This window comes from Lactuca virosa, chromosome 3, assembly GCF_052849685.1.
Source record: "Lactuca virosa cultivar CGN04683 chromosome 3, Lactuca_virosa_CGN04683_v6, whole genome shotgun sequence".
NCBI lineage: Eukaryota > Viridiplantae > Streptophyta > Magnoliopsida > Asterales > Asteraceae > Lactuca > Lactuca virosa.
The window spans coordinates 148,048,711-148,058,595 of NC_136428.1; the positions used below are offsets into that span (position 1 = coordinate 148,048,711).

At 40.0% G+C, this 9,885-nt stretch overlaps 1 protein-coding gene and 1 pseudogene across 1 annotated transcript; both read left to right on the forward strand.

The window, feature by feature from the left end:
• The first annotated feature begins 6,959 nt into the window (after nt 1-6,959).
• Nucleotides 6,960-7,863, forward strand: LOC145166684 (uncharacterized). Its single transcript, XM_079085707.1, has 3 exons — nt 6,960-7,432; nt 7,510-7,626; nt 7,705-7,863. Exons 1-3 carry the CDS (start codon nt 7,106-7,108, stop codon nt 7,780-7,782), a joined length of 522 nt encoding a protein of 173 aa, XP_078941833.1. The 5' UTR covers nt 6,960-7,105; the 3' UTR covers nt 7,783-7,863.
• An 814-nt stretch (nt 7,864-8,677) lies between these two features.
• Nucleotides 8,678-9,607, forward strand: LOC145162663 (vacuolar iron transporter homolog 2 pseudogene; annotated as a pseudogene).
• Nucleotides 9,608-9,885: the final 278 nt, after the last annotated feature.

The following is a 9,885-nucleotide window of genomic DNA, read 5'->3' on the forward strand; positions in this document are numbered from 1 at the left end:
ATCCCGCATCAACCAAATAATAACCTATAGATAATAATTGTAGTTAATAACTTATTAATAAAAAATTATAAATAAGTTGTATACATAAAAAAAGAACATACCTGGCCTTGGAACTTTAAATCCATGTGGTCTAAGAAGAGCATCACGAAGAACTCTACCATTCGCAGCCGACCCCTCCCATCCAGTTAACACATATATAAACTGCATATCTTGGGAACAAACCCCTAGAACGTTTGTTGCAATGTCATTCTTTCTTGTTCTATATCTAGGCTGATCTTCAACTGGAACTAGACACTTTATATATGTTCCATCTAAAGCTCCTAAACAATTCTTAAACCACTTCCATCTTTGATCAGTAGAGTTATCGGGAACAGATTCGGGTTTCTTAAGCAAATGAGTATGCAATCATATGACTGCATTACAAACTCGAATAAAATGCCTACTAATCGTTTCTCCCAAGCGACGAAACCGACATATTAGAACACGATTCTTAACATTATGAGCAAGAAATGCAGAAAAATAGCAACTTGTTCATCAATCTACATATTCCTACTTGGTTTTAGCCTCCCAATGTTTCAAGCATACAACATAACTTAGTAAAACACATTCGAGACATCCTAATTTATGATATAGACATTGTGGTCACTCTCATAAACGTATCTATGCAGTATTGGGTATCGATCTACATTTGAAGAAAGATGCTTAATACGTCGTTTATCCCTATGCTTTTTGAATATCATTAACAAAAGGACTACAACAACGTGTAAAACCACATTCCACCATGTTAAAATCAATGAAGTTTGCCTTTTTCTACGATTGCGTGTTGTTAAACTAAGTCGAGACATTTTCCTGTAAAACAGAAAAAGAGTATACATATTCCATTGATGGCAAAAAAGAAAACAACATATTGATAGCAAACAACAAAACCACACCATGTATTTTGTTCTATCGATTTAGCAAGAAACCAAGACATGTTTTCTATGTTCAGTTCCTGTAGTTGTACAAGGAATTACACAGCTCCATAAAAAAAATTAAACCAAATAACCTGATTAACTTCCCAGTTCTATAACAGAAAAACGAAATCAAAACAAGCAGGGAAAGAACATAGTTTCGGTTTTCTGAAATCGTGAAAAGAAAGAGAATTTAGAAAATCATAAAATTAGAAAAGATAGAGAGAATGTGAAGAAATCGATTAGCTAACGGTTGTTGTAGACCAATTCAGAAAAGTACATGAGAAATCGATGTGCTTGAATTCAGAAATCAAATAGCTTGAAACCATGAATCGACCAAGACATGCTTCATAGGTGTTGTTTGGTTCGAATGTGAAGAGAGAGAGAGAGAGAGAGAGAGAGAGAGGGAGAGAGAGAGAGAGGGGGAGAGATCACATGTAATGAAAGTCATTGGCCGATCCTTGTTACGATGAGGAGAAGACGCGAAGATGGGATGTCGGCTGAGAATAGGATGAACGAACTAGGTTAATTGATGAAGGGTATTGTAATGTTTAGCGAGGGCAAAATCATAATCTTGTGCTTTCCATGTTATGAAGGAATTAATTCCTTTGAGATTGTGAAGGAATGGACTTTCCTTCATTTGAACGGAAAAGAATTCATTTAGCATTCCTTTTCCTTCTCTTGAAGCTGAACCAAACACAGGAATTTGAGGGAATTGGAATCCTTTTCCCTCAAATTCCATTCCATTCCTGCCAAACAAACACCCCTAAGGTCCCCAACGCATCCCGAAACTCAGTGCTAAGCGCAAGAGATACAAACGATCGGGTAGCACCCGAGTCGAATAGAACATGAGCCGATATACCATTGACCAAAAAGGTCCCTATACATGAGAACATAAATACACATAAACAATAAAAGTGAATATCAAACAAGAAAATAAAATGCGTACCAGCCACGACGTCTGGCACTGCCCGAGCCTCCTCAGTAGTTAGCTGAAATACACGACTCTTCACCGCCGGAGCATCCACCTTAGCAAGGGGGGCCATCAGTGATCCTCATTGTGGCGGGCGCAGGCGCCGCCATTGCTCCTCCTCCTCCCTACAACCTCGGACAATCCGCCCGCTTATGGTCGGTCTGGTTGTAGTGGAAACAAATCAGACCCTTCTTGGGGCAATCCCTGCTCACGTGGCCCGACTGACCACATGTATAACATACCGGGCCCTTCCCCCTACAAACTCCACCATGAGATCTCCCACACTTGGCACACCGGCCACGACCATGTTGGCCCATACTGGATGAATCCGAGGTCTTAGGCTTTTTAGCATGACCTACTGCTGTATGTGCCTGCTCGGGCTTCCGCTTGGTGCGGAACTCCAACTCCATCTCCCGCTCACGGGCCTTCTCCACCATCTCATTCAGGGTTTTGCACCCTGTAAAGCTCATAAACTCTCGGATATCATCCCTCAGCATGGAATGATACATCGTCCTCCTCATATCCTCGTTTGGAGCATACTGTGAGATCAACAGTACTTGCTCCCGAAACTTGGCGGTGATCTCCGCTACAGTCTCACTTGTCTGCTTGAGCTCATGAAACTCCCTTGCTAGCCGTTGCACCTCAATAGGTTGTGCAAAATCCAAATCAAAACGCCTGACGAACTCTGTCCATGTCATCTCAGCCACACCGGCTCCTCCCAACTGGCTAGTCACCTCCTCCCACCAACCTCGGGCTCGATCCCTCAACATACACGATGCAAACCCACCTTTGTCGCATCAGGGAAAAAGCTCGTGCGATGGGCGTTCTCCATGTCCGCCACCCAGCATCGGCTAACTATGGGGTCCCTGACCCCGAAAAACTCTGATGCGCCGCACACCTTGAACTCCCTGAACGAGGGAGTTCGGGCCCCAACCTGGCCCGCAACCATCTCGGATTGGAAAGACCTGAGCCGCTCCTCCATGATCTTCATCATCCCTTCCTTGACTGTCTCAAAAATACTGGGGTTTTGTCAAGGATGCCTCTGGTAACCTCGGCTTGAATAAGCTTGCGCAGCCTCTCATCAATGGGTTCAGTAGCGTCGCCTGACCCATATCCGGATCCTGATCCCCCTGCTCCAAACCGCGTCATCGCCATCCTGATAAGACAGAATGATCAAGATAACCAAAAAGGGGATCCTCCCACACCGGTTCTACTTAGAGCTTCCAGATCTATCATCAGTTCGGGTACAGGTCTTGTGCTTTCAGCAGTACGGAGCCAATACTACCTTCCACACCTACCTGTACCTTCCTCAAGGTTCTACCAGATAACTCTAGTTCGTCCCAGAACAAAACATATCTCACAGGCTACCACATAACTCAAATCCTAGGTTATCCTACGATTTGCTCTATCCACATCAAAGCAGAAATCAGACCAATCGTAACAGGTTGCCTTTATGCATGAAAATTATACACAAAACAAGATCAAATAGACTTTCGAATAATAGATTCTACCCTAGGACCACAACCAGACAAGGAGCAGGAAATAAGGCCAAATCAATAATTCTAAGGCTATAAGCTCCTAACCGTATATAATTTTAAAAGCATATACATAGCAAAATCCATCCGACTATCATAATCCAACTATCAGTATCGCATGGCTAACATATTGGGTAACCACTTACTTGAGCTCGGCCGATCACGCACATTGCACTCTCCTCTTTTTCCATTTTAAGAAGTTTTTATCTTTTGATTTTTGAAATTTTTTTACCATTTCCTTAGTTTGCGTCCTGACACACCCGAAAGTGTGCCCGAATCCCTCAAACGAAGGCTCTGATACCAACTTGTAACGACCCAATTTTTCAAATAAAATTTTTCATTTTTAATTAATCAAAACATTTCCAATAACCCACAAATCTCAAGAATAATTGTTTTCAAATTCATAACATCAACAATTTTATTTCAAATATCATAGTGTCCCATAAAAACGCGTGAGAGAGTGCATGTCGCGCCATCAAGCCTTGCCCTTGCCCTTAGGCTCAGAAGTACCTAAAACAATCAACAAACTATAAGCTAATGCTTAGTGAGTTCCCAGAGCATACCCCACACAATCCACATAATCACATAATCCATATTAGCTATAAAATCTACATACACCACACAAGCCATGCATACAACATATATGGATGCCCTGGAAACCCTCCAGGGTCTTACTCCGGGTGCCATGGGAACCCCCACATGGTCTTAACCCAAGGATGCCATGGAAACCCTCCAAGGTCTTACACCCTAGTGCCTCGGGAACCCCCCGAGGTCTTTACTAAGGATGCCATGGAAACCCTCCAAGGTCTTACACCCAGGTCCATCGGGAACCCTCGAGGTCTTTACTAACGATGGCATGGAAACCCTCCAAGGTCTTACACCCAAGTGCCTCGGGAACTCCCCAGGGTCTTTCATGCAAGTACTACAAGTACAACTAGCATACCACATATCCCATAACCAACTAGCATGTCACATAACAATTAATGGGCCGGCCTTGGTGCCTTCGACCCATTCGTATGGTGAGAAGACCCACCACTCAAGAAATGCTGATATGATAAGAAAAGTCTCAACTTGTAGCTCCAACTCATCTGTCTACAACCATCATATGATTAACTTGTCAAAATCCCGAAATACCATAAATACCCTCAAATTCAAACTTGGTCAACCCTGGTCAAAGTCAAGGTCAACAGTCCATGTTGACCCCAACTCGTCGAGTTCCTTCAAATTCCATAATACTGAAATCTCGAGTAAACTCACCGAGTTACCCGAGTAACTCGTCGAGTTCTTCAGTGTCCAAGAGACCGAAAACTCTAGGCCAAAATCTCTAGATCGAAATCTCAAATCAGTTCACCGAGATCACTCAAGATCCCAAAAACGGGTAAACCTTGCCCGACTCGTCGAGTTGGCTAAGCAACTCGTCGAGTCCCTTCATCCCTTTTCATGTTCAGTCCTTTCCAGTTGAATCCAAGGCTCCAAACTACAGATCCAGCCCCCTAGGGTGTAGTTACCACGTAAAGTTGCCAACTTTACGTGCATGCAAGGCCTTAAGAGGCCAAAACACTCAAAACTAAGGTTTATACAAGGTTTAGGGCATTGAGAAGGGCTAAGACTAGATAAAGTGAGCAACTTTATGTCCATGGAGGCCTAGAGGTGTCCAGATCTGAAACCATATCCTCATGACAAGTTCAAATCCGAGAATGACACCCTTATGCACCAAAAGTGACCATATACTTTCATGAGATGAGATCTAAGCAAATAAAGGTCAAGGTAGCAACTTTATACCTCAAGATGGTTGCCAATAAAAAGTAGATGTCAGATTTACTACTTCTCTCTTTACCCCACCTTCTTCAAGCTTCAAAATCCTTCACAACCACACCAAAATCACTCTCCAAAGCTCTCTCACACACTCAAGAAGGTATAAGGCTCGGACTAGGGATTCTCTGGGCTGTAAGGACGATGAGAGAGGCTACAAATGAGCCATAAGTTCTTTAAATAGGGTACAAATCCCTGAAAATTAGGGTTTTCCTTTACAACGTCTACTCATCGAGTTGGGCCTTCCAACTCGTCGAGTAGATCCTAAATCCCGCGTCCAAAATGATTTCTACTCGACGAGTTGGAGCTCCCCAACTTTCCGAGTTTCAGTCTAAAACCCTAAAATTTTGAGAAATAATTGATACCTGGAACAAGCATTACAGGATGCGGTAGACCGCCCCCCATTACAGTTCTTACCATAGCCTACTGCGGCTTCCTTCTACAATCTCTCTCTCTCTCTCTCTCTCTCTCTATATATATATATATATATATATATATATATATATATATATATATATATATATATATATATATATATATATATATATACACCAAGATATCAACATCTAATGTGTGGCAAAAAACCACATTTTATGGTAAAAACGACAGGACATTGAAATGGCGCGCATGAGATAAAGAAGACAATATGAGACCCTCCAATCTAAACATGAGATAAAGAAGAGAATGAGATAAATGTGTCAGTAGACCTCCAACCTAAACATGAGATAAAAAAAACAATAATAATAAAAGAAAAAAATGAGATAAAAAAACAATAAAAAAAAAGAAAAAAAAAGAGATAAAGAAAAGAATGAGATAAATGTCTCACTAGACCCACCAACCTAGACAATAGTAGACATTAGGGATGTCAAAAACCCCTGTGGGACCCCGCTCCCGTGGGACCCCGATCCCGTACGGGACTAAATTTTTAAAAATACCGGGAGCGGGAGCGGGAGCGGGAGCGGGGCCATAATTAAACCCCGCTTATTTTTGGGACCAGGGTCAGGAGTTGGTATTTCCGTCTCGTACTCTCGTGGGGGCCCCGGTTGTACATTTATAAAAAATATATATTTAATATAAAATACATATACAAAATAGATTTTCTAATTTTAGGTTTAGGTTAGGTTTCACTTTCCCGTTTCCAATTGGATATTGAAGAGGTAGTGAATTGATCATATATTTTTGGATATGTAAGTATTTTATATTTGTAATATTGGATTTGTCATATTTTATATTTTTAAGATTGTTGGAATTGTCGTTTTGTAATGTTGGATTTGTTATTTTTTTGTTTCTAAAAGATTATGTTTTAAACTTGTAAAGTTATTAAAAATAGGCTTTTTAGCCTAAACCAAAGTAGTTGTTTAGCAAAAAAAAAAAAAAAAAAAAAAAAACGAATTTTAAGCCTATAGACCGGGGGAACGGGGGCGGGACCGGGGGCGATGGAGGTAACCGGGGGCGGGACCGGAGGCTATGTAAACGGGGGAGCCGGGGACGGGACCAGGAGCAGGGGCAACAACTGATTTCGGGGGCGGGAGCGGGGGCAGCTATTTCCGCTGCCCGTTTGGTCCGGTTGACATCCATACTAGACATGTTAAAAGTTAATATATTATCTCCGTTGGATTGAAGTATCATTCAGGAAAAGGAAATGAAAATGAGATATTTGTAAGGGACAACTCTTCTGGACCAATGGTTCCAACTTACCATCTAAACACAATCTATCAAAAATCACAAACCAATTTTCTGAAATCACCCGATCTCAGTCAAGAAACTCTCTCTGAAGTCTGAACAAATCATTTCAGTTCTATTCAATTTGTACTTTCAATTCGACAATCACAAAAATGCCTATGCAAACATTATCCCTCTGCACATTACACCCACCTCTCGCTACCTTATCCACATTCACAACCACCCTAGAAAATCCCTCAATTTTCACTCTCAGAACCCCTCACAAGACAACAAACAGAAGCAGCAATTCTTACAGAAGGATAACTGTATTTGCTGTTAAAGGCGAAGAAGAACAATCAACTCCCTCATGGGGTAAACCGGACTCCGATGAACCACCGCCATGGGCTCGTAATGAAACCCAGCAAACTTCATCTTCATCCTCTTTCGAGCCCCCATTCTTCGTCTACTTGCTTGCCTCTGCTGTCACCGCCATTGCCGCTGTAATTACTAATTACTAGCTATTTCTGATTGATTCAGTGAGAAAAATGATTTGGGTTTTCTTTTTGGGTGGATGTAGGTTGGATCTGTGTTTGAGTATGTGAATCAAAAACCCGTTTTTGGAGTGTTGAATTCCGAAAGCATATTTTACGCACCAGTGCTTGGATTCTTTGCGTTTACTGGTGTTCCAACTGCTGTAAGTTTGTGATTCTGATTACTTATGAAACCTAATTATCATATTCATCTGTAGATTGATCCATGAGTTGAAAAACAGGCATTTCTTTGGTTTAAATCTGTTGAAGTTGCAAATAAGGAGGCAGAGGAACAAGATAGAAGAGATGGTTATCGCTAGCTCAATTGTTGGTTATACATTGATTTCATATATGTGGATTCTTGATTTTTATCAATAAAAAAAACACCATTTGAGGTATAATCATTCAATTTCTTTGCAAGTAGTCAAAAAGGTTGATTCTTGATGGTGTTTTGGATAAAAACGGGAACTTTAAGATACAGAATTTGCGACATTTTATAGTTTTTGGGCGATTTCTTGATCGAAAACTTAGGTGGCTAGGTAATAGCGTTGCTATACTTTGGAGCTACACTCAATCTGCCAAACTTTAGATGATTTTATATTACTTGGGGTTTAATTCTAGGGGAAATTCTTCGATTTGTTCATATGATATGTCACTTATGGAGTTCAATCTTGTTTCTTTCATAACAAGAAGAATATTTATCTTTGTTTGGTTGCTTAGTATCATTAAGAATGAATCCTTTTGTCTTTGCCACCACACATTATCCCAAGTAAACTTTCTTTATCTTTTTTTAGCATAAATTACACATTAATCATGGAAAAACCATATTTTGTTGTTTTTAGGTCATGCATTGTGTGCCTATTCTCCTTTTTAAACAACTTCCAATTTGCATTTTTGCCAAAGAAATTACTATTTTTTTTTAATTACTCGACTTAACGGGAGGACATGACTTAATAATATGTAGAAAAAATGAATTATTATAGAAAGTAATCAAAATGAGGTTTTCTATCCTAACTATTTAGAAATTTACGTTTAATTATTCTTTTTTCTCAAATACTTTTTAAATATTATTTATCCAGACAACACTTTTAACTGGTTGCTTCAAGGCTTGTATGAAGGGGGATTCGTTTCTTTATGGTACTCCCAAAATGTAAAATAACTTCACTAATTGGTATCTTGTAAATTCAATCATACAATCACTAACATTTGAAAAAGAAAGACAAACATTCTCTTTATTATATTTTTCCAAAAAATTCACCTTAGAATCTTGCACGATACCACCTAAGATTTTTAATCTTTTTCAATCCATTCATAAATTTATATATTGTTTTCACAACCAAGTGTGTGCCATAAGCACGAAAGCCACACTCCCCCAAGTGTTCTACATAATCTTTTTTTTTTTTTTTACAAATTTATATCATGGTTTATGAATCTCCTAAAACACTGGAGGTTTGCAATTTCAAAAAAGAAAATAACAAAGTTAGCCGTTTGCAAAGAGCTCAATGGCTTCGAGCTGCCATTTTAGGAGCCAACGATGGGTTATTATCCACTACATCTCTCATGATTGGTGTTGGTGCAGCTCAAGAGGATCAATGGTTCATGATCCTTTCTGGTGTTGCCGGAGCAGTCGCCGGAGCTTGCAGCATGGCTGTGGGTGAATTCGTTTCAGTTTCAACTCAAAGAGACATTGAAATTAATGTGAATCAAGAACACCAATCAAAAGAAAACTCAAACTTACAACAAATCAAGATTGAAACCCCTAAAAATGATCAACCCATTGCTCCGGTCAGATCTCCGGCGATGAAGGTGGTGACAAAGATGAAAGAAGAAGAAGAAAAGGAAGTTTTACCGAATCCTTACAAGGCGGGGGCGGCTTCTGCATTGGCGTTTCTGTGTGGTTCTTTGTTTCCTTTGGTGGCGGCTATGGCGGTTGGTGATTATACTGCTAGAATTGTGGTGGTTGTGGTGGTGGCGTCGGTGGCGTTAGCTTTGTTTGGCGGGATTGGGGCGGTGGTGGGTGGGTCTTGTGTGAGGTCTTCTGCGACTAGGGTTCTGGTTGGAGGGTGGATTTCCATGGTTGTTAGTTATAGTTTGTTAAAGCCATTGGATGGTATTACTGATAAGAAAATGGGTAAAAGTGATTGATTTTATAAAGGGGAATAAATTTTAGCAAGTGGATTTTGATGTTATGAAATATGTTTAACCTATAAATGTTAATATGCTTTGGGTATCACTTCACAAGTAAGCTCCAATCCATAAGAAAATACAATGAAATTGTTTGAAAAAAAAAACATCTTTTGTTTGTTAATCGTCAAGACAACTATATTTACGAGTGATTACATTCTAACAAAATTATATTTCATGTTAGATCTTATAACATACATTGATAGAGTCACTAATATTTTGATAATGAGTGTCATCAC

Excerpts from the sequence above, each read along its gene's own strand:
- LOC145166684 (XM_079085707.1), top strand. The coding sequence starts at position 7,106 with ATGCCTATGCAAACATTATCCCTCTGCACATTACACCCACCTCTCGCT. Across the intron at positions 7,433-7,509 it reads CTGTCACCGCCATTGCCGCT|GTTGGATCTGTGTTTGAGTA; the intron begins GTAATTACTAAT and ends GGGTGGATGTAG. Across the intron at positions 7,627-7,704 it reads TTACTGGTGTTCCAACTGCT|GCATTTCTTTGGTTTAAATC; the intron begins GTAAGTTTGTGA and ends GTTGAAAAACAG.